Consider the following 24,291-nt stretch of genomic DNA (forward strand, 5'->3'; position numbering starts at 1 on the left):
CCCTTTGCTTGACAGACATTCAAACTTGGTACACTGGTACATCTTCAGGAGAAGATGACGCCTATTGATTTTGAAGTTACATGGTCAAACTGGACATAGTAATATATTGTCTTCTATATTTTAAGAATTATTTGTTTGATTGACACCAAATCTGGTACACTGGTACAGCATAAGGAGTAGATGACCCCTATTGATTTTTAGGTCACTTGGTCAATCCACTCCTGACATTGGAAGATATTGTCTGCTCAATATTTCAAATTGGTGATACTACTATCAATCAAATCATGTACAGTGTATGTGTTTAACCCTTAGACAGGACCACAATGTAAACTAGTTAATATAAGTAATTGTGCAATCCTGTATAAATAAAGGATATTATTCTTATTATATCATTAGAATTTAGCTTAAATATGCGGAAAAGGAAAATTATTATAAATCTCACACCCCATTGGGCTAGTGATAATTTTAATAACATGTAATACTCAGGTGACCGATAAGGCCTGTGAATCTCTTGTTTATACTTATAAATGCATTAACTATGAGATTTGGAGAATTTGGCAATAGAGATTTTACATCTTTTCTGATTATCAAAGATTCCTAAACCCAGTCTTGACATTACTGTCATATTTATTTCTTCAACATCATGCCCATATGATGCAAATATTGATATTGTTTTGCAAATACATGTACTTAAATTGTAAGAATTTCCAAAATAACTGTTAATTAAATTAAATTAGACCTGTAACAATTTCCAACTTTCCAAATCATGACAGAGCTGCTCAGCTTTTTGCTCTCGCACATGTTAAGTCTTTACTATTCAAGAATTCAAAATGAATTTAACCACACTGACTGAACCTAATGCTCCACACACTAATACATGTCGGTACAATTTCATTTCAATCATCAACATACACATTTTGTAAAGAAAGAAGAAACAGTCTATCTGTCCGTTTTGGCAAACAATCATTGTTTTGCAACTGTCGGTCGGTCGGTCTGTAGACCACATGTTGTCCGCTCAATATCTTGAGAACCATTCACTTGAGGATAATGATATTTCATATGTGGGTTGGTTATGAGTGGAAAATGACCCCTACCGCCCCCGGTTTTAACCAGTGGTTTTAACCGTCCCGGTCAATACTCACCAAGTGGTCAATTGTGATATAAACTGTCAATTTTCCTAATTTTGTACATTTCTTGCAAAGATCAAGATAAATTAAGTCTTTTCATTATATGGATCAATTGTTGATTAATATTTTTCATTAGATAATCAAATGTAATTTCATAAGTTTAATATATTTGGTTTGCTGAAACTGACCGAAATATCTTCAGTACCAACCAGAGGGTCACAGTTCTATAGCATAGCTTGACGATTGGAGACAGACCTCTTACTACATGTACCTGGACAGATTAAGAATAAAAGGTAGCTGGACATTACCTGAGCACAGGAAGCAGAGTTGACAGGTGTTAATAAGCATAGGCTGGAACCAGAGATGACCAGTGTGCCTGTTATTGTTATGAAAACATCACCAACACACCCCCTCAAATGTTTATTCAACAGTTAAAATGAAGATTGATGAAACAATACTTATATAGGTAGTTCTCTTGTTAAATTAAGGAATTTGAACAGAAACTTTTACATCTTCCCCAATTCAACAGAGTCATTTGTACATTATTTATGTAATATTATGACTTATAAGTATATTATAAACTGATAGTGCATGTTATGAATTACAGTATTTACCATAATGGTCACTTAAACATTTAAAATAAATAACACAGACTATAATGACCAAATAATCTTCAATCGACCAGTATTGACCGGTTTTAACCAGTATTGACCACCGGCCCGGTCAATACTCATATTGACCACTTTTTTGCCAACCCTGCAAACAATACTTGAATTTAAATGACATTTGCATGACCAATGGACATTTAAGAAATAAATTTCATTTTTGAAAATATGTGAGAGTATACTAGATGCTTCACACCGGCATACTTTATGAAGCATTGCAGTTCATACCCTCGTGTATTTTCTAAAAAGAAATTTATTTCTTATAATGTATTTACTTTCTGCATTCATTTCTGTTGGAATTCCCAGCCGTTAAAATCCACAAACTTCGCTTATTAAGTAGTTCGGTATCCATATGCGCATTGATATACCACTGCACATTTATGAGTAAATGCTTATCATTACAATTTGTATAAATATCAAAGGCAAACAGTAGATATCTAAAATTAAATAACATTTGCATTTCCATGAAATACTATAAATTATGATCTCCTCATATGAGCAAAATTTATTGTGAGTAAGAAATGTATTGTTTTTTTTTTAATGTTTTCTTCATTTCATCTGATCAATAAAAAATGGTTGTCTCTGACAAAATCTTTTAACCATGTAGCACTGCATGATGAAATACAGTAACTTGATCCGAAGAGTTTTATCACAGTATAAATATCCACACGATCAAACTTGAAACTCAGCTTGAAACATCAACTTCAGTCTGAAGATCAGCAGGCCCCAAGACCATAAACTGAGAATAGACTTAAGTCAAAATTTTGATTAGTTATATCTGAAGATTTATCTAGCACAGATGTTTTAAAAAAGTGCAGGTTTATCAAAAATTCAAATGCAAACATATACTGCAAATTTAATTTGTTTATGAAAATTATTTCAAAAGTTAGCTGAATTTGAAATTTAGACTTAAGAATATTCTCAGTTTATGGTCTTGAGGCCTACACCAGTTGACAAGATGCAATCCAACTCGTTGTAGTTATCATACATCCCAGTATTTTTTTGAAATACACATTTGATAACAATTACTAATTTAGCAAAATAACAACATAAAATGAAACTACTTTTTTGTGTATGCGATCTTGTCTGCGACACGGTCAGTAAATTTCCATAAAAACTTGCACATCAGGATTGTAATGTCACCAATTCCAGAGATGGTGATACGGATTTAGTAAACCAGAGCCGGGTCACCCATTGTGAGATCCATAGAAAAAAACAATGGGTATACATGTATATATAACAAAGTGTATTTAATTGTACATACATCCATAGTACATGCAAAAGATTTAAAAACAATCTTACATTCATCAGTAACAGAAGTTTTATCCATAAGTGGAAACCTGTAATCTTGGTGATAAAAGAACAGAGTCAATTATCAAATGCTCCTTTTTGTAAATTTCTTGAACAAGTATAAAAACATTTATCATTCCTTGACAGTTCCTCCCATCTTGGTCACCATTTCAAAAACACACATCAGATATTAGCCAAGCTGTTCTTGACTATTTATCGACGATTTTGCCGCAGCTTTGACTTTCATCTTACAAGAAGGACATTGATCTATATCCGGCAGACACTTGACACAGCAGGAGCACTGACAAGGATGCAAGGTCAGACTGTCCTTGGAGTCGGTCATATTGCAGCTAACACAAATTTGTCGTCCCACGTCCACTTCATCATAGCCCATTGGTTCATTAGAATTACCTATTCCTACAATAATACCAACGGTTGTAGTAATAAGTAATTAATGACTAATTAATCGGTATTAAAAGATTCAGGTAAATCCAGGTGAGGACACTGCAACCTAGATGCACTGGTTGAAGAAATTGTGTTTTTAGATGTATTCACAAAAATTATTGGATTAAACTGCAAAGGACTGCCATGAATGATCTTTTAAAATGCTAAATTCATGTATTTCACATAAATTTCATGCATAATGCTGAATCAAAAGAACACAGATAAAATATGAGCAAAATTCATTTTGTTTTATCGATGTAGGAGGTGGAGGTTCTTGGACCCATATTATCAGAAATATTGGGAGTTTGATATGAAATATTTAATGCATCGCTTTGATAAGTCCCAACAACTAAAACACATATCATCAAGGGACATATCATAAACACATGATGGTTGAAATTACACTTCCTTTCATTCACCCCCTTATACCGTATATTTGTTTTTTTTTTTACATGGAGTAATAAGTTGGGGATTTGCTGGCTCAAAGTTTGGTGGACAAGGAAGAGTTATCTCTCTTGCATATACTGAAGTCGCAATTGGGTGCATATTTGGCAAGTGAAATTTTGACGGAAAGGTATCTCATCGCTAAAATATGCCAAATTTATTACCCTGTGGAAAAAACACACCATAGATCTACAGTATAACAAAACTAAGAGGAAATATTATACATCTCAATGTACTACATCTGTGTAACTAACCTAGTAAGTAAATTAAACACGTACATATAGAATCCACAAAATTATGGAAAATATTTCTTATTATTTTTGTTTTGCACATTAAAAAAAGATAGTGGGGGGGGGGGGGGGGGGGGGGGGGGGGGGGGGGGGGGGGGGGGGCAAAGAGAGTGTGCATCCAACCAAACGTCAGGTGCTTGTGATAAATGATGAATTAAAAGATTGTGGATGAATGCGAGAATTACCCCATTCATCATTCAACCACAATTTCTGTTTAATTACTTGCTGCTTCGTTATTATAATTCCATTCCACTTCAGTGACCGGTGGGTCTGAGGACCGAGATGGAGGCTGAGTATCCTGTTGAACTTTGAACTTTTCTATTTCAGTCACAAACATATCCTCATCTTCACATTCTGGTACTGGAAAACGTAAGATGGACTTTCACGATAAAAAAAATCTTTAATGATCATCAATGTAATGAAAAAGTACAAACATACTTCATAGTTCATGTATATGGCTTGTATTTAGAGAAATTATCATCTAATAAGAAAAAATCACAGAATTAATTAATTTCTCTTTTTTTCTCTTTCAGAGAAGTACCATGTTAGCATGTAGCCCTTGCCTCTTGCATACTGCTACAAAATCTCATACATGTAAACTCTGTAATGGATTCCTTTACCGTACTGCATGAAATTAAGACCATGAAACATTGTTATTTAAACACTACATGATCTAATAATATACATATATTGTTATTTAAACACTACATGATCTAATAATATACATACATATCCTGTATAAATGTTCCATAATAATTTTACAGTATTCATTACATTGCTCAACTCTCTATTTTGTACTGATTATAGGAGTTATGAGATTGATCACGGATTGTTATCTTCACTTTTCATAATAGTAGATTTTATTATTTTAGATAGATATTTTGGTAAACTAATGCATATACATGTATCTGCACACTGATAGCTTATATCATTCAACCAGAACCAAAATGGCAGGGATTTATTACCATTCACTGCAAGTTTTCCTCAAATACGAGGGTTGTCCCAAAAAGTCATAGACAATGTTAATCATTTTCGAAAAGATTTTTTACATGAGAAAACTTTTACTTATATTTTAAACAAAACTGTAAAATTTGAAAAAAAGTAATAAAAGGTATAAATGTGATTTTGATGAATAAAAAGGTATCCATCTGTATTGTTGGTGCACATACAAAAATTAGATGTTTTCTTTGTACCACTCAATTAGATGAAAGCTAATAGTTTCATATTCATGTAATATATTGGTTTTACAACCACAGGGCGTCATAAACGACAGATATGTGATGTAATTTTTAAACATACCTGTAACGAAATTTGCGTGATATGATGATGTCAACAGCATTCTTGGTGCACGAGAAATCACAAAATATTGCAAGACTGTGATTTAAATCCCACTCTAACAAAACACGAGATGAAAAGTACATCAGATTACCAGAATGTTAGCGGGGTACTAGTGTTTAAATGGCACAAGAAATTTGTGGAGGGAATGACATCAGAACCGAGGATGGGAAGGCTATAAAAAAAACATAACGACCACGAAATCCTGATGGTAAATAACATCATGTAATGGATGCCGATGAAGTTTATGTGCCGACATTTATGAACATATGCTTTTTATTTGCGTTCTACATCATTGTGTGACTACGAAAAAAGATATTATCATGAAACTTAGTTAAAAATAACAAAATGATGGTTTTAAATAACAAAACAAAATAAAATTTTTTTTCTAATGAATAAATAAGTTGTTAACATTGTTTACGGCATTTTGGGACAACCCTTGTAGTTATCTCCCCTTGCATGAAAAATGAGAAAATTAAAATATCATAAGATTTGTTCTGTCACCAGCAGTTTTCTTAATAAATTATGATAATTAATCATATAATTGCATTTTTACCAAGAGCTCTCGTAAGAATTTTGTTTTATATTGAAAAGCATAAAAATATGACTTTCCAAATGGATTTAATGTTCATGAGGCATTTCTTTTAAAGCATATATTAATTATTTTATAAAGAGATCTCCCAAGTCAATATCTTCTATGTCAATGCCCAGTACAGTACAATCAGGAATTTTCATAGTTAGTTTTCCTTTGATGGAAACTTATTAGAGCTACTTAAGTATTGAAGACCTTATGAATTTTCTGTACAAATTCACTCATAATTACTCACAGCCACGATGCCTTCTGTCTAATTCAAACATTTTTACTAACTCCTCATCATATCCTAGGGAAACCTTACGAACTCTGGTTTTTCTAACTTCTCGATGGAGTGGACCTCGAACTGGAGACATAAGGTTGTTTTCACGAATAAACAGACAGCGGGGGAACCACCTGGCATGCTCCTCCCACGGTTTGTCCTGTGGGTCCCAATTACGTAGCAGCCCCCCACAGTGAAAGCATTTCACAGCATCCCCTTTCTCTGAAATGCAAGAAATGCATGTAATGATATTATCATCCTCTTTTTAAATCATGTCATGATGAAACAAGAGCTTCACTAGGCGGGGCATATCCCCCCGCAATGAGTGTTTACAAGTTTTTTCTATGAAGTCCTGTAGCGACCTTGACCTTTGATCCCCAAATCAATTAAGTTCTTTCTCCCTTGATAAAGCTACCTGTGAAGTATCGAGTCAATCAAGCAAAAAAAAAAATGTAGTGTAGAGTGCGTACAAGCTCAGTGTTACCACCCCCACACATGAACAGTTCCATTACTATATCCCCCTCCCCCCTTGCAATGAATTGCCAGGTTCATCAATAGGCTATAGCCATGATTTTTCATGAAATACATTGGAAGCTTATTTTACCTGTGTTTGAAATGTTTAGTTAGTAAATCCCCCCCCCCCCAAAAAAAAAAAAAACAACAACAAACAACTGAGTGTTGAAAATATTATCTTTAAAAATTTATAACTAATACTGAGCATGGAGAATTTTCTTTGTATGTTGTTTTATGCTCCATTTGAAAATTTTGCACTCTTATAAATGTCACCATCTTTAGGTGAAGTGCCAAAAATTTTGAGCTATGCATGGCACTAACGACCGTAGCATTAAGGGTTATTTATTATGCCAACATCTGCTGCGACACAGGATCTCTGTTTTGAAGGATATATCCAAGAGACTTGTGACTGTCACTTTTAATGCCAGCATTTCGCAAAGAAATGATCACTAGATTTAAATTATGTAAAAAATTCATTAGGATTGAAAATTTGAAACCGGTCCCACCTGGTTGTGAAGCATACTCCCTCACCACTAAACTACTGCAACTGCTGAGCAAAGTGAGTAAATAATCACTACTCCCTCACCACTAAACTACTGCAACTGCTGAGTAAAGTGAGTAAATAATCACTACTACCTCACCACTAAACTACTGCAACTGCTGAGCAAAGTGAGGAAATAATCACTACTCCCTCACCACTAAACTACTGCAACTGCTGGACAAAGTGAGTAAATAATCACTACTCCCTCACCACTAAACTACTGGAACTGCTGAGCAAAGTGAGTAAATAATCACTACTCCCTCACCACTAAACTACTGCAACTGCTGAGCAAAGTGAGGAAATAATCACTACTCCCTCACCACTAAACTACTGCAACTGCTGAGCAAAGTGAGTAAATAATCACTACTCCCTCACCACTAAACTACTGCAACTGCTGAGCAAAGTGAGTAAATAATCACTACTCCCTCACCACTAAACTACTGCAACTGCTGAGTAAAGTGAGTAAATAATAACTACTCCCTCACCACTAAACTACTGCAACTGCTGAGCAAAGTGAGTAAATAATCACTACTCCCTCACCACTAAACTACTGCAACTGCTGAGTAAAGTGAGTAAATAATCACTTTGCATGGTGCTGCATATGATAATTTCATTTCATTATGCTCAATATATAGGTTTATAAAATAGATAAACCTCAAATTAAATGTTTTAGAATATATTATAAAATGGCTGTCATCTTTTACCTGTGTAAAACAAACCAGCGGCTGCTAATTCTCTTGGTCTCTGTTTCATGGCCTTTGGCCAGAATTTTTCATACGAGGCAAGTCTCTTATCATAATCTTGAAATTCAGGAGAGGCCGGTTGCATGTCTGAAAGTGAATCTTGGCTTGGAGAGTAGGGAATATTGGAAGTCATTTTCCCTAACACAAAAGGGCAGTACTTTGAATGCCGCTGGTGTTCTGCAGCCACATTGTCTCCGTTCTCCCAACAACTCAACACGACATTACAGAAAACACAACGGACCCTGTCCCTCTCTCCAAGGTAGTAAAAGCCGTTTTTCGCCAAGTCTTCTTTCCGTACGATTGACTGAGAGTGCCAGTTTTGGAAGCTTTGTAGTCGGTAGATCTCTGCCCGATATATCAGCATTTCTTCTTGTTCATCATCACTGCAGTCTGTTGTTGTTTTCTGTGGGCAGCCTGGCCCATCAACTGAATCCTCACGTATCACCATGACCCTGAAAATATATATTATATTTTGTAAGAATAAGGTGCATTTATTTCCTGCATTTTTTAAAACTATAGATATAATGTATATATATAAAGATGCACACTAGTAACGGCGCTCGAATAGCAGATTTATTCATGCAATAGATCTAGATTGTGTATATACAATGTATAAATATATAGATTTATTATATATAATATCTACACTCACGGGCACTGGAAGTTAATGTAAATATATAGCATGTGCATGTAGAAAAAAGGAACATGCACATACTATATATTTACATTAACTTCCAGTGCCCATGTCTACACTTGTAAGCTTCAAGCTCTACATAACTGACTATACTTACTAGTAGCAAGGATCGATGTATTAACAGTATATAGATCCGTTGCACTTAATATATGTTACTGTTGTTTTTGGAAATAAAGTTATAGATGTTACAGTCGTTTGCCCTGTTCCGGATCATTGCCAGTTCCGAATCACTTTGTAATTATCATTAAAAAATACGTAAGTAATGAAATGATTTTTACTTAGAAAGGTAAATCTCGTTGAAAATGAATACTGAGGGATACAAAACTGTTGTAATTTTTATCCAACCCAGGTTTATTACTTGTCACACTTCTTTAATAAATTAGGACTTCGACATCTTTGTCACTTACACGCTTGGGAAAAAATCGCGGCTGGGGGGAAAAGTTGTCTGTAGCTAAAAAATAACCAAGTTTTCTGCACAAAAAATAAATGCATTTAATTGATATATCTTTCAGCTAATGCATCAATAAATATTTCTTCAGTGAATGCATTATTGTAGTTGAGATGCCTTACCAAAGAGACACCATCTGTTTGTCCATATTCCGGATCAGTCGTGTCAACTACTGTCATACGCGACTTGTTGAACTTAGTTTTAAACTTTGAGCAATATCTCAGTTCACATTAAATGCACTGTTCGATCCATAGAAGTAGTGTCAGATATAATACGCACACATTTTTTTCATAAACACAATAAACTATCTTTTTTCTTTTGATTACTAAATACATTACAATGAGAACATCAGGACAGTAAATATACTATGTATAGCATCTAGATTTACATCTTGAAATTGATATTTTAAAAGTATAGGCCTACTGTAGTCAATTCAATTTTAAGCATATTGATATCACAGGAGTTTGAAATTTTATCAATAAAGTCAATAAAATTCAGTTGATTGACCAAGCCATGAGCTATGCGTTAGCATAGCTATGCTAACGCATAGCTCATGGCTTGGTCAATCAACTGAATTTTATTGACTTTATTGATAAAATTTCAAACTCCTGTGATTGATATACATGTATGGCTGTATTATTTTTTCTTTCCAACTCCACAAGAAAATGCCGAATGATTGTTATCCCGGGTATATATAATGTTAGATCATAACCACACTCAGAGAAAGATAATCATTTATAAATGTTGATTAAGAGAATTTTGAATGCCGCAGTTTTGGCTATGTTAATGCCTAAATGTGAAGCTTTGAATATTGTTTAATATATATAACGTCAATAATGTAAAAATTAATTTAAACTAATATTTGATTTGATTTCTACAAAAACTAGGTATATATTAAGCAATATAAACATACACACGTACTGATTTAAAGTTTCGGACCGATTGGAAGTCGGATCGGTTCAGTGAAAGTTTGAATCGGCCTGCAGTTGTTTCAAACATCCCCGTGATTCGGAACTGGCAGTGTGATTCGGAACTGGCCCATGGATACGGTCACGGGCACTGGAAGTATGTGCATACTATATATTTACATTAACTTCCAGTGCCCGTGGATACGGTTATGGAAAATGCAAAGGCCGGTGATATTTATCACGATTTCCAAATAATTTTTGTTATTTTTCATTTTAGTAACTTCTGATCTTCTCACAAGACGATTAAAACCTACAGTATCTTCGTGGATTATACCGCTAGCAATCGTTAATGAAAATGTGATCCGGAACTAGGTAAACGACTGTATATAGGCCCTATTTAAAAGAAGGAAAAAAAAGATTGATCTGCTTCCTGCGTTGACAAAAAAGTGAAAGTGAAAGTAATTTTTTTTCAACATCTGCATGATCTAAATAGAGAGTCCAGTATATATATAATACTATTAATAGACCTGTATAATGCAGATTAAAAGTTAATACCGCAGCAATACCGTTTTCTAGACTATTTTCATGAAAATGTATTTAATGTTTTATAGCCTAGCTACAGTACATCTACTGATTTAGTAATCTTGAGCGTAATAATACGATTCACCACGGAGCACATATTTACGTGTTTCTCCCTGTTCAGCTAAGAGTTCATAATCTGCACACAGTACGGCTAAGGAGTATACTCAGGCATTTTGGAATCACTGATATCAATCAGTTGATGTTTTGATTGACTGTTTCATGCGGTACCATATGAAATCGTGGCTCGGTCCTTTGAATTTTTTGGTCCAAAGAGGTTTTGGTCCTATTCATGTCAGTTATAAAGAACACAGTGAGATTTTGGTCGTAAAACATTTTGAAGCACTTTCTAGGAACCGGGAGGTTTTTTTTTTTTAGAAGATCGATATATGCATCATGTTTGCATAGAGTTTTATCGTTTATAATTGTAAACACAGTGAATCATGGAGCCATACCATTGACAAACTTTTCTTGCTTACATCTATAAAAAGATATAATGAATAAACAGAGGAGATGCCGAAAACAAAACAAAAAAAAACCATAACACCCAGTTTTTGTGCGGGTCAAAAGAATGCATAATATTATATTTTATGACCCCCCCCCCCCCCCCCCCCCCCCCCCGTGCAAATTTATCACATCTAAACGCTTTCAGTTACTTTCACCCCTAATTAGATTCTATGGTCGTTATAACGATCTATTTCGTCAATACAATCTATCATTGGGTCAAATGCTTCTGACGTGTTTCATACCGATTGTTAAGCCGTTCTTGTCACACTGATTTTGACTGCGGATAACTCCGTTTACCTGATCTGGCTATAGGGCTCACGGCGGGTGTGACCGGTCAACAGGGGATGCTTACTCCTCCTAGGTACCTGATCCAACCTCTGGTGTGTCCAGGGGTCCGTGTTTGCCCAACTACCTATTCTGTATTGCTTATAGGAGTTATGAGATTGATCACTGTTCGTTATCTTCACCTTGCATTCAAGAGGTGAACTTTCTGTTGATGAAGGTTTTCCTATTTTGCTTTGCCAGTTTAAAAACAAACTGCACATGCGTACATAATACAATTAGTTAATTGAATTGGATATTCCTGCAGTTTAAACGAACTATAGCGGCGCGCATCAATTTGATATATATATAATGATTTTTAAAATTCAATACTGTGGAGGATAATAATTATTGCGCGCGCAGTGAGCTGTTGCACGCAATAATTGAATTGGTGCGCGCAATCATTCAAAAGATCATTGCACGCACATCAATTCAGCAGAATAATTCATATGCTATCAACAATGTTTTAAATTTGAAGATACATGTACCATTGAAATATGAAATGATCTCGACGTTATATGTCCAATTAATTAAAGGTATCTTCAATTATCTGAGTTCATGTTAATTTGGCACTCTACATGTATAAAACGAAAGGACTCCCTTTTCGATGTAGACCAGAACTGTTTTAGGAGATACTGTACAAGTCTCTGTAACTAAGCTGTGGGTTCTACGTGTATGAGACTGATCACTGTTCATTATCTTCACCTACATGTATCAGATTGATCACTGTTCATTATCTTCACCTTACATGTATGAGACTGATCACTGTTCATTATCTTCACCTTACATGTATGAGACTGATCACTGTTCATTATCTTCACCTTACATGTATGAGACTGATCACTGTTCATTATCTTCACCTTTATAGGAGTTATGAGATTGATCACTGTTCGTTATCTTCACCTTACATGTATGAGATTGATCATTGTTCATTATCTGCACCTTTCGTGTATAAGTACTATATTAAAACAAAATTTATGCTAAAATTATCAAACCTCGATCTGCATACAATATATGTAAACATTCTAAAATTAATGTAAGATACAATAATTCCAATGTTAGTTATTACAATTGTTTTGATTGGACAAAAATAAATCTAAACAAGAATTTACATATCAATAAATCCAAAAAACGCTATGTATACATACGCGCTTGAAAACAAACAACATAGTGCGGGGAAAGTATTCAAATTATTGAAGTTGATAATGCACGGAACGAATTGGAATTATAAGAATCAAACATTATTTTTGAAGAATTTATCGATGTGTAAACTCTGGACATTTTACTCACAAACTTAACGTAAAAGTGCTTCGCACTTTTATTCAGTTTGTGAGTAAAATGTCCAGAGTTTACACTTCGATAAATTCTTTAAAAAGAATGTTTAATCCTATAATGAATATTTCTGATACTGGTGGTATTTATTTCATCAACATTAAACAAGAAATATCTTCAGATAGTCAGACAATTTTTAAAATTATGCTACGTTTGATCAAGGAGTGTGTAAGGTTAACATTAAAAAAAAAGAAAGATTTTCTCGGGTCTTGTTTCAGCTGTTTGTAATATTTAATTGATACTAATCATTGCAATGGTTAATATTTAGTAGTCATCGTTTCTCTTTCAAAATTGAAAACGTTTGTTGGAAATGAAATTCTTGTCAATAATACGGATAATTTTATTGTTTTATCTTTCTTTTTTGTATTTAATACCGCTATTTTTAGACTTGTTAGATGATACAATATACACGTACAACGCAATCATTAATTTAAATCTGATTGATCACCTGTTCACAGAAGGGGTGAAATATTGAAGTAATTCACTTTCTAAACTTTTATCAGATAATAATGCCGAGTATGGAGTTACTTTAATTAATTACATTTTAAACGCTACACATTTCATAATTTTTGAAAATATGTCCTAGATTTGAACTCTTTATGATTTGAACCATGTATTGTTTCATTGTAAATTCGGACGGAGTCTTTTGAAACTTGTAACGTTATGATGGGATCGAAATATCTGAGGGCCGAACATACAGAGCGCCGAAATTTCGAGCAACCTAAAACTAAAAGTCAAACTATCACACGGTACATTTTGACGACGCTCTACGAGGATAAACTCGACCTAAAGGTTAGAATAATTTGTATAGGTAACCCGAGCACCTTTATATCTGTATGGTATTATGCAGGACCTGTAATATTGTACATGTACAACAGTCATTTTCCCCCTTCCGGTTACATTTGGCTCGCAGAGGTACTGGGTCAGCCGCTGGTACTGACAGGTGTAAATGTCTGCCAGGGGGTTGATGTCTTCCAAGTGTGAAGACATTTATAAAGGGAGGGAGGAATGTGGCGGTCAGCCGGGTTTGATCGCCGGTGGCCAGATGGCTCACTTGGTAGAGCACCTGACTAGATTTAGGGATCCCACTTCGAACGAATCCCGGTCTAGTCCTTCTTATGTGCATGTATACATGTGTATTTCATTTTGCATTCTATTCTAATTTCTTGATTTTCTGTCGGACTTCCCAGCCGTGAAAATACACGTACTACATGTATATTAATCAGGATTCACACGCATACTTATCGTGATCTATCGCATCGTTTACATCGCAATCATGAGGATATTGCTAAAGACATCGGGGATGTAAATCTCGTGTCCATACCTAATTGATTTGGCGTCAGATAGTAGGTGCTGGTTGTACAACAATATTTTGAAATTGAAGACTTTCATATTTATTTTAATTTAGTCGAAAATGCAGTTTTAGTAGAAAGCAATCTGAAAAAATAAAATAAAACCCCTGATGGACTCGAACCCGCGATCTACAATATTCAGTAGTCGACGTGCTTTTCTCTTTTATTAATATCAATGGTTTTTATCAATCTACTTCGTCATAATGGCTGACTTCCTTTTTAAACATGGATGAAAATATAAATATCAGCAATATCTATATCTATTCATTTCAAGTATCGTTGCCTAGCGGAGTAGCTAGTCAGTGGGTTCACACGTCAACCGCTGAACTGTATAGATCGCGGGTTGGAGTCCAGCAGGCGTTTCACATTTTCTACTAAAACTGTGTTTTTTGACAAAATAAAGCAAATTTGAAAGTTTTCAATTTCAAAATATTGTTGTGCATATCCTCCACTTTTCATCCATATGAAATTTCTCTGGTGTAGCAGTCCTCCGGCCTTAATCAGAAATGCCTGTACAGTCAAAAGCTAGATGTATGCACAGCATCTGTGTAGGATTTCGTAGGAAAAATATAGCGAAACGTAAAAACGTGACAAAATGCTGGACACATTCCTGCATGTATATTGCATGGTCTGTTTAAAATGAAACTAGGATGAGTTTTTAGCTCACCTGAACCGAAGGTTCAAGTGAGCTATTCTGATCACATTTTGTCCGGCGTCCATCTGTCTGTCTGTAAACTTTTCACATTTTCGACTTCTTCTCCAGAACCACTGGGCCAATTTCAACCTAACTTGGCCAAAAGCATCCTTGGGTGAAGGGCTTTCAAGTTTGTTCAAATGAAGGGCCATGTCCCTTTCAAAGGGGAGATAATCACAAAAATGCAAAAATAGGGTGGGGTCATTTAAAAATCTTCTCAAGAACCACTGGGCCAGAAGAGCTGAAATTTACCTGAAAACTTCCTGACATATTGCAGATTCAAGTTTGTTCAAATCATGGCCCCCGGTGGTAGGATGGGGCCACAAGGGGGGATCAAAGTTTTACATACAAATATATAGGAAAAATCTTTAAAAATCTTCTTCTCAAGAACCACTAAGCCAGAAAAGCTGATTTTTACATGAAAACTTTCTGACATAGTGCAGATTCAAGTTTGTTCAAATCATGGCCCCTGGGGATAAGATGGGGCCCCAAGGGGGGATCAAAGTTTTACACACAAATATATAGGGAAAAACTTTAAAAATCTTCTTCTCAAAAACCACTAAGCCAGAAAAGCTGAGATTTACATGAAAGCTTCCTGACATAATGCAGATTCAAGTTTGTTCAAATCATGGGCTCTGGGGGTTGGATGGGACCACAATAGGGCATCAAAGTTTTACATACAAATATATAGGAAAAATCTTTAAAAATCTTCTTCTCAAGAACCACTAAGCCAGAAAAGCTGATTTTTACATGAAAGCTTCCTGACATAGTGCAGATTCAAGTTTGTTCAAATCATGGCCCCCGGGGATAAGATGGGGCCCCAAGGGGGGATCAAAGTTTTACACACAAATATATAGGGAAAAACTTTAAAAATCTTCTTCTCAAGAACCACTAAGCCAGAAAAGCTGATTTTTACATGAAAACTTTCTGACATAGTGCAGATTCAAGTTTGTTCAAATCATGGCCCCAGGGGATAAAATGGGGCCCCAAGGGGGGGATCAAAGTTTTACACACAAATATATATGGAAAAACTTTAAAAATCTTCTTCTCAAGAACCACTAAGCCAGAAAAGCTGAGATTTACATGAAAGCTTCCTGACATAATGCAGATTCAAGTTTGTTCAAATCATGGGCTCCGGGGGTTGGATGGGGCCACAATAGGGCATCAAAGTTTTACATACAAATATATAGTTAAAATCTTTTTCTCGATAACCACTGAGTCAGAAAAGCTGATATTTACAAGAAAACTTTCTGACATAGTGCAGATTCAAGTTTGTTCAAATCATGGTCCCGGGGGGGGGGGGGGGGGGGGGGTAGGATGGGGCCACAAGTGGGGGGGGGGGGGGTCAAAGGTTTACATACAAATATAGAAAAAAGCTTTAAAAGAACCATTGGGCCAAAGAAGTTGACATTTACATGAAAGCTTTCTGACATAGTGTAGATTCAAGTTTGCAAAGGGTAGTTTGGGCCATAATAGGGACCAAGGTTTTACATGCAAATATATATGGAAAGTCTTCAGATATGGGCCAAGGTGACTTAGGTGAGCGATGTGGCCCATGGGCCTCTTGTTTAACCAAAACAATCTAAAGAAAAAAAAAAGTGGGGGGGGGGGGTGGTAAAAGATTTATCCTGCACTGCGGCAAGTAATAATAAAGTTGACAAACTTATTCTGCTCTAACAGTCCTCCGAAAACAATGAACATGTACTGAATGACAAATGTTCTTCAGTTGATGCGCTACTAATTTGTATTTCATCACCTTGTATTGGGAGTAACATTCTTTCCAAGTTTCCATAATTTCAATGAACTGTTCATATTTAAGTCGATATCAAAATTAAGTACATGTGTATTTTAAAAATGTTTTTCAACAAATTGGGTGAGAATATGTTCATGAGTATACATGTGTTTGAAAAATTATGAAATGATGTATCAAGAAACTCGACCTAGTGTGTCATGTTTTGAAAATATCGGTCCATTTTATTACACAGAGACAAGATTCTTCGCCAGAAGCTGAATTGACAAAACAACGTGAATCAGCTAGCCTTGATTTACTTCAAAGAGTGCTTGCAAATCAGGACCACGTTTTGCATAAAAATTTACGACCAAAATCTTCTCTTGCAATTATGTTGTTCTCTGCGATGATTAATTTGAGATTTTATTGTGAATAAGAAGAATTTAGTAATGTAATCTATATTTATAGTATAATCTCACAAAATTAAAAGCTGACGAGTTTTTTGTACTATGTAACATTTTTAGTCTTAGTCTTAAATTTAAGCCAAGTAACATATCTGTAAAACTTGCAAGCGTATATAGTGTATGTGCTATTCGTTGATCGTGTCCACAGGATATGAAGATAGGTGTAATATTTCCAGCCGCTACAATTTTGACACATTGAGGAGAAGCTGGAGTACAAATTGGCCAATCTAGCTCCGACACACATCAAGCATGTTGTCCTGCCTATTTTCTAAATATATATATATATATATATATATATACATATATATATATATATATATATATATATATATATATATATACACACCAGGTGCAAGGTGGTGCAAAGTCGTGGTTTTTAAACGTGAATTATTTCGACAAATGCAGCTTACATGTAAAGTGGCGGATCCAGAGGGGGGGGGGGGGTTCCGGGGTTTGGAACCCCCTTTCGTCTGAAAATTTTGCTAAAAAGGTAAAAATTAAGCATTTTGAGGGGGTTTCCCTCTTTGAAAACCATAATTAATGGTAGAACCCCTTTAAAAAATTCCTGTATCCGCCCCTGATGTATCATGCACAGCTTGTGTGTTAGATGTAGACACGGAATCGACAGAGATGTGTCGTATGACGCGATTTAGTCCATAGCGCGATAACGATGGTAAGATGATGCGATAAAGTACCGCCATCGTGTTTTTGCTATCGCATAAATGCCTTAGGGCCATCTTGTAATCGACCTACACACCGATAACTGGATAGCGCTATTTAGATTCCATAAGTAAGGATAAAAAAAAAAGAAGAATGACGATAAGTAACAGGGAACAATTTTCTAAATTAATCTGATGAAGAATACAAAATTGAGAGCATGGCAAATACGGATCCCTGAAATCACACGAGGTGTGATCACGTGTTTAGGGAGAGCAAGTATCCCTTTGACCAATCACATCCGCTGTTAGTTCTCTATTTTGATCAGGTATTCGGAGTAACTAGTCCATGGTCAAAATCAGTGTGTAAGGAACGGCCTATCAATCCATATGAAACCCGTTAGATAGCATTCATGTGTGTGTGTGTATATATATATATATATATATATGATATATCCAATGATAAAAGTCAAGAAACAGAACCTAACTACCAAGAAACACAAAACGAGAGAGAGAGAGAGAGAGAGAGAGAGAGAGAGAGAGAGAGAGTTTCAAATTCCTGATCATATAGTCACACAGACCCACCAGTTACTTTTTATGCCCCCGAGATCGAAGATTGGGGGGGGGGGGGGGCATATTGTTTTTTTCCTGTCTGTCATTCTGTCTGAAACTTTAACCTTGCTAATAACTTTTGAACAGTAAGTGATAGAGCTCTGATATTTCACATGAGTATTCCTTGTGACAAGACCTTTCCGTTGGTATTGAACTTTTTGACCTTGACATTTGACCTACTTTTAATTTTCTTTTTACATTGGTCATAACTTCTAAGTGGTAAATATTAGAGCTTTCATATTGTACATGATCCATTCTTTTGACAAGATCTTTCTACTGGTACCAAGATATTTTCCCTTCTGACCTTGGGCATCTTCGGAATTGGCCATTATCGGGGGCATTTGTGTTTCACAAACACATCTTGTTTCATTTATAACATACCAGTTTTTAAATTTGCAGGGATGTTTCAATGTTGAACAGTCAATCAAATTACAAACCAAACAAACAGTTCTTTACCAAGAAACAGACAGACAGACAGGTAGACACAATGAAAACAAGACGACATTGTAAACCCTTAATCCCATCAGCAGTTTGAAGGTCATTCCGCAAGTTTACCATATTTAACCAACTTAACTATCGCACAGTAAGACAGAATAAAATTGTAGTAATCATGCCAATGATTGGGGTAACCTTTTCTCTATAAAGTATGCATGTTTCCAGGGGACCGTGTTTGCCCTGTTCTCAACTGGTGTTCTTTATAGGATTTATGAGATCTGTGTTATTTTCACCTTTTCTGTGATTAAGCACATAACCACTGTAGATTTGATGACATTGTGTGGATTGTATTTTAGTGGTTAAGCTTCCATATTGCCAGCCACGATTTAGAGCTGGATTTTCTAAGTAGTCCAATTCAAACCATGTATATGTAACATAAGAAGAAACCTTGTTTTCTCTGTATGACAGATGAGACAGTTTTTGAATGTATACATGTCCCTAATTGTAGACATGGCGACAGCAGTTGATGTAGTATACCGTATCTTGTCGTGGATTGTGACGGCCATGTTTCTGATGAGCAGCCTTATAAAGGTCTCCCCTGCTCTCTTCCCAGAGATGAACGCAGAAATGGTTTGTTTCTAAGTGGAGTGGACTAACAATTGTATTTCATTATTGACTTGAATAAGAAAATAGCAAAACGTTTCCTTATAAGTACAGGAAAAGTTCAAATACAGTGGACATAGAACAATCAAAGTCATTGTAATTTGGAAATCTATTTATATATATTTCGCATTGAATAGAACAGTTGGCATTGATTCTGGAATAAGCTTATGTTAATTTGTTTTAGGCAGAATAGTTTGTGGAGTTAGATTGTGTTAATTTGTTTTAGGCTAAAACATTTGTGGAGTAAGACTGTGTTAATTTGTTTTAGGCTAAAACGTTTGTGGAGTAAGACTATGTTAATTTGTTTTAGGCTAAAACGTTTGTGCCTATGGTGAGAGTGTGTCCTACCGCCTGGTTTGGATATGTCCCCCCTGTCTACATCTACATGGTAACCATCGGTGCCTGGGAACTATTTTGCGTCGGCGGATTGTTCATTAAGGCACTGCAGAAGACAGCTTACGGAATTCTGACAGTGATAATGATTGGAGCCGTTTACACACACATTGCGATTGGGGACTACAAAGGGGTCCCCGTCCCGCTCTTTTTGTTAGTGGCTTGTTCCCTGTTGTTTTCAAGATCCTCAAACCAGTCGGTGAAATTGAAAACAAATTGAGGAAGACTAGTTTGAATGCAAGATGATGTGTTAAAGACTCACCGCTTATCCACATCATGGTACCTATGTACAGGAAGATCTAAATACCTCAAATCCCTCAAGGAGGAAGTATTTGCAAATGTTCGCGTCCAGTCCTTCTGTATGTGCCATGTTATATATAATGGCGAAAATGTCACTGGACCATATATCACAGATATAAAATGAATATACTAACGAAACACAATGTTATTTCATTATTTCATTGGAGCTTGACACAGTGGTTTAAAATGGTAATGACAATACGCAGTCATTAAAATCGGGTTATCGCTTCTGGAGAAATGCATTGTGGCGCACGTGTTGTCAGGGTAACGGTGCCCATGGTGACTTACACTAGGTGCCGGACGTCCGGAGGTCTTCCACACAAAGTTTCCGCTGTGTGAGGGATCTACCGCTCCAATGTACACATTGTTATCATCAACTATAAAGAGAGGGTGGGGCTGTCAGAGTATTGTAGATGTACGTAAAATAATCACGTTGACGTTCAAAATATCGCACTTACTTTCACTTTCATTTCAAGTTTTTGTTTGTGTAATCATAACATAATACCTAGATATGAAATATTAGATATGAATTACCATATCTTCTTAGAGACAGTTTGGTTACGAATATTTTCAAAGGCCTTCTTATACATATGGAGTTGCGTTTGCTCCCAACACAATGGACTTATACGTCAAATAATTGAAATGATTTTAGGATTCTGATGAACGTACCAACTCCTTGAAGATCCCTCATGTCATCGATTGTCAAATCCTCTACCAGTTTAGCACAATGGAAGCCACAAAACATCTAAAATTGATGTCAGTTTACGAGATTGAATTGCATCTTGTGTTCGTGTATATGCAAGATTGTTGCTTACGAAAATCATAAATATATTCAGTAGTTTCGCCACACCTGCGCCTCTGTGAAGTTATAGTTTTCATCTCCAACCAGATAACATCGTCCAGCATACAACTCAAATCCAACAGGGCAGTGATGTTCTTCAGATAGGTATAAACAACCTGAAAATATACATTTATTTTTAGAAAAAGATAACAAACAGGGACTAATTTTATAAATCCTATCAAGAATACAAAATTTAGAGGATTGCACACATGGGCCTCTAGAAATATCCAAGGCGGGATAAGGTAATAATAATAATAATATCCTTTATTTATACAGGATTGCACAATTAGTTGTATACACTAGTTTACATTGTGGTCCTGTCTATAACATATATACATATCGAGAACATAATATATCACAAAGCATGGAAATATCACAATTTATATACATACAGATAAGAACTAAATGAAAAGAGACAATAAACACACGAGTATCATTGAGTGTCAAAATAATGTTTTAGATAGGCTGATTTAAAAGATGTGGTAGTTGTACATTTTCTTATAAAATCTGGTAACGAGTTCCATAAAATTGCTGCTGAAATGATAAAAGATCTTCTAAAATATTCTGTTTTGGCTCTTGTAACATAGATAAAATTTGTAGAGCTCTGTCTTGTATTTCTTGTGTTTACCTCATTCACAAATCTAAAAACATATAAATACTCTGGAGTCATATGATGTAAAACTTTAAACATAAGAATAATTTTTCGATAAATAAAATAGTCAATCAAAGGCATCCATCTCAAATTTGATAGCATGCAAGAAGTGCCTTGGAGGAGTAAGCATCCCATGTTGATCGGTCACCCCCTCCATAAGCCTTACACCATATGTTCCGGTAAATAGCTGCAAAAAACTAGCTCTGAGAAAATATTGGGACAGATCAGAGAGCTACAGATCCACCCCCTTATAAAAACCTTCGATTTACGCCCCCCCCCCCCCCCCCCCCCCCATGCGCATGGTTGAGGCCTCATATTGTGTTCTTGTATTGCCGTATCTGTAGCTCTCTGATCTGTCACAACATTTTCTCAGTGAGATACAGTTGTGCACTATCGGTAAACGGAATAATCCGTAGTCAAAATCAATATGCAAAGAACGGCCCAACAATTTGTATGAAACACATGAAAAATGAGATAATTATAACGACAACATAATTTGCGAAATGCTGACGTTAAACCAGACTTTTAAAATCAATGTTATACAAGCTTATTTGTCAGTGGCCTGTCTCGTTTTAAAATTGATTATACACAGAACATACTCTTCCTATTTAATCAGTTGAAAAAAATCCTGGTTTCTTAAAGTATCTGTCAGATCATTACTTTAATCGCCCAGAAAAATGGTCATTGTGTTTTAGAAAAGGAATTGAATATGACAATGTTGATACCAATATGTTTGTGGAAAGTTTCATATAAACACCATATGCACGTGAAAATGGAATATTGCTACATGAATATGGAATATTGGTTATGGAGAAGCTGAAGTCATCCTGCTTGTCATAAGGTTGAGTTATTAGTTTGACGACAACGTTATTGTTCAGTAAAACATTCAAATGTAAAGCAGGTACGGAAAACTCTGGTCTTTTATTTCGAGTTCACTGATATACATCGAATTGATATGTGAATGAAAGTGAACATTGTTAATAGATAAAACGTCGTTGATGTATGTGATTGTCTAATTGAAGGCCAAGAGGAAGATATATCTATTGATGTAAAAGCTTTTGAATAAATCCTGCCTCATACGAATACAAAAAGAGGTATGGTAATAGATGAGCAATAGCCATGCCCATGGGACTTCCAAATGACTGTTTGAATACCCGATCTGTTTTGTGTAGCAGCCACGAAATAGAAATAAAAGATCTTTATGCTTTCACCTGTCGTAATTGAGCTTTGTGTGGGGTGGAGCAGAGAGTGATGGTTACACAGACTCCCGTTACAACAGTCCCCGTCCAGAGATAACTGAATGGGGTCGCTTCGCTTTCCGAAAACATGAGCAGCTTGATTATGAAAACTGGAACACACCTGGAAAGAATAAAGTCATTAAAACATTGCATGGATAACCGTAACCACATTATTAAATCTTTATTCACATTTAATCGCAGTCATGGAGTACTGTACTTGCAATGCTTAGTATCACCATGTTTATGATAATATTTGCAAGGATATATTGTTTGTTGAAACTAGAAGGGAAAACGTTGCTATGTAACTGCAGATACAGCTATTTTATCCGAAATAGGAAATTTAGTCCCCTTAGTCAAAACAGGTTCACCAATGACCCTTCATATTTACATCAGAGAGGCGTTTTATGCTGACTTACATCCTCGTGAACACATCCTAATTGGTATCCATGTTCCCCGGAGGAAGACAGGGTTTCTAATGTGTAACATTTCTATAAAAAGTATCAAAGAAAAGAAAATATTATCAAAACATGAAAATCAGATGGGAGGTTTGGCAAGTGAAGATAGTCATATAATTAATGAGATTGATCATATTTACCTCCCCTGGCAGACAGCTGACTGTATTGTTACAAGTCTCCGTCTTAGTCACGTGACTACACGAGTAACAACCCGCTGTTGGACAAAATAACAAAAAACACAATGACGTATTTCTGAACACAATGATAATAACCTTGGTCAAGAGGGAATGTCAAATGCTTCAGTTTCAGTTTCTTTATTTCCGTGAGCCATATGGCTCACTGAATTCACATACACACACATATATATTATACAGGCAGTTCAGTAGATATAAAGATATAATACATGCAGGAACAGTATATGGAGAGTGCATAAACTTACATAACGTTATACACTTAATGTCATTGCATAAATTTAAGTTATACATGGACACAGTATATATATATATATATATATATATATATATATATATATATATAGCAGGCGCATAGCCAGAAAGAAAATGAAGTGCACGCAAAGTACGGCAAGGGGTCTGGTGGCCGCCTTGAGATGTGGCCCAGGGGCGAAGCCCCCGGAGGCTCCTGGGTTTTGCCAATGAAATCACATAAGTATTTTTTGTGCGTAAAAACAGGGTTTCTTGTCAATTCCGAAACAAAAATAAGTCACTTGTAAGTGTTTTATTATGCCAACTTACCGTGTGTACTTGGATTGACT

The 24,291-nt window shown here is 35.6% G+C and overlaps 3 protein-coding genes across 7 annotated transcripts; 1 reads left to right on the plus strand and 2 right to left on the minus strand.

Moving 5' to 3' along the window:
• Positions 1–3,017: 3,017 nt before the first annotated feature.
• LOC125674141 (baculoviral IAP repeat-containing protein 7-B-like) lies at positions 3,018–11,141 on the minus strand. Of its 5 annotated transcripts, none has more exons than XM_056160175.1 (6): positions 10,611–10,746; positions 9,038–9,095; positions 8,208–8,698; positions 6,423–6,671; positions 4,483–4,620; positions 3,018–3,499 (listed from the first exon to the last, which is right to left on the minus strand). In XM_056160175.1, exons 3-6 carry the CDS (start codon positions 8,692–8,694, stop codon positions 3,273–3,275), a joined length of 1,101 nt encoding a protein of 366 aa, XP_056016150.1. In that variant the 5' UTR covers positions 8,695–8,698; positions 9,038–9,095; positions 10,611–10,746; the 3' UTR covers positions 3,018–3,272. The 5 variants fall into 5 exon arrangements, with proteins under 5 accessions (XP_056016150.1, XP_056016149.1, XP_048767175.2 ...); XM_056160174.1 differs by having other exon boundaries at positions 10,310–10,745; XM_048911218.2 differs by lacking the exons at positions 9,038–9,095; positions 10,611–10,746 and adding an exon at positions 10,982–11,141.
• A 2,590-nt stretch (positions 11,142–13,731) lies between these two features.
• LOC125674142 (uncharacterized) lies at positions 13,732–20,471 on the plus strand. The gene is made up of 3 exons (XM_048911222.2): positions 13,732–13,827; positions 19,486–19,607; positions 19,951–20,471. The coding sequence occupies exons 2-3, from the start codon at positions 19,488–19,490 to the stop codon at positions 20,251–20,253; spliced, it is 423 nt and encodes a 140-aa protein (XP_048767179.1). The 5' UTR covers positions 13,732–13,827; positions 19,486–19,487; the 3' UTR covers positions 20,254–20,471.
• LOC125676692 (uncharacterized) lies at positions 20,066–24,004 on the minus strand. Its single transcript, XM_056159026.1, has 7 exons — positions 23,971–24,004; positions 23,660–23,733; positions 23,481–23,552; positions 23,038–23,185; positions 21,184–21,290; positions 21,003–21,078; positions 20,066–20,710 (listed from the first exon to the last, which is right to left on the minus strand). Exons 1-7 carry the CDS (start codon positions 24,002–24,004, stop codon positions 20,487–20,489), a joined length of 735 nt encoding a protein of 244 aa, XP_056015001.1. The 3' UTR covers positions 20,066–20,486.
• Positions 24,005–24,291: the final 287 nt, after the last annotated feature.

This window comes from Ostrea edulis, chromosome 3, assembly GCF_947568905.1.
Source record: "Ostrea edulis chromosome 3, xbOstEdul1.1, whole genome shotgun sequence".
In the NCBI taxonomy this organism is placed as follows: domain Eukaryota; kingdom Metazoa; phylum Mollusca; class Bivalvia; order Ostreida; family Ostreidae; genus Ostrea; species Ostrea edulis.

Coding starts and splice junctions, on each gene's coding strand:
- LOC125676692 (XM_056159026.1), bottom strand. CDS start 24,004: ATGTATAACTTAAATTTATGCAATGACATTAAGT. Junction 23,186..23,480: donor TAGGATGTGTTCACGAGGAT/GTAAGTCAGCAT, acceptor TATTCTTTCCAG/GTGTGTTCCAGTTTTCATAA. Junction 20,711..21,002: donor GAGGGATCTTCAAGGAGTTG/GTACGTTCATCA, acceptor CTCTCTTTATAG/TTGATGATAACAATGTGTAC.
- LOC125674142 (XM_048911222.2), top strand. CDS start 19,488: ATGGCGACAGCAGTTGATGTAGTATACCGTATCTTGTCGTGGATTGTG. Junction 19,608..19,950: donor CAGAGATGAACGCAGAAATG/GTTTGTTTCTAA, acceptor AATTTGTTTTAG/GCTAAAACGTTTGTGCCTAT.
- LOC125674141 (XM_048911218.2), bottom strand. CDS start 8,694: ATGGTGATACGTGAGGATTCAGTTGATGGGCCAGGCTGCCCACAGAAA. Junction 6,672..8,207: donor CGCTGGTTTGTTTTACACAG/GTAAAAGATGAC, acceptor CTTGCATTTCAG/AGAAAGGGGATGCTGTGAAA. Junction 4,621..6,422: donor AGACAGAAGGCATCGTGGCT/GTGAGTAATTAT, acceptor TACGTTTTCCAG/TACCAGAATGTGAAGATGAG.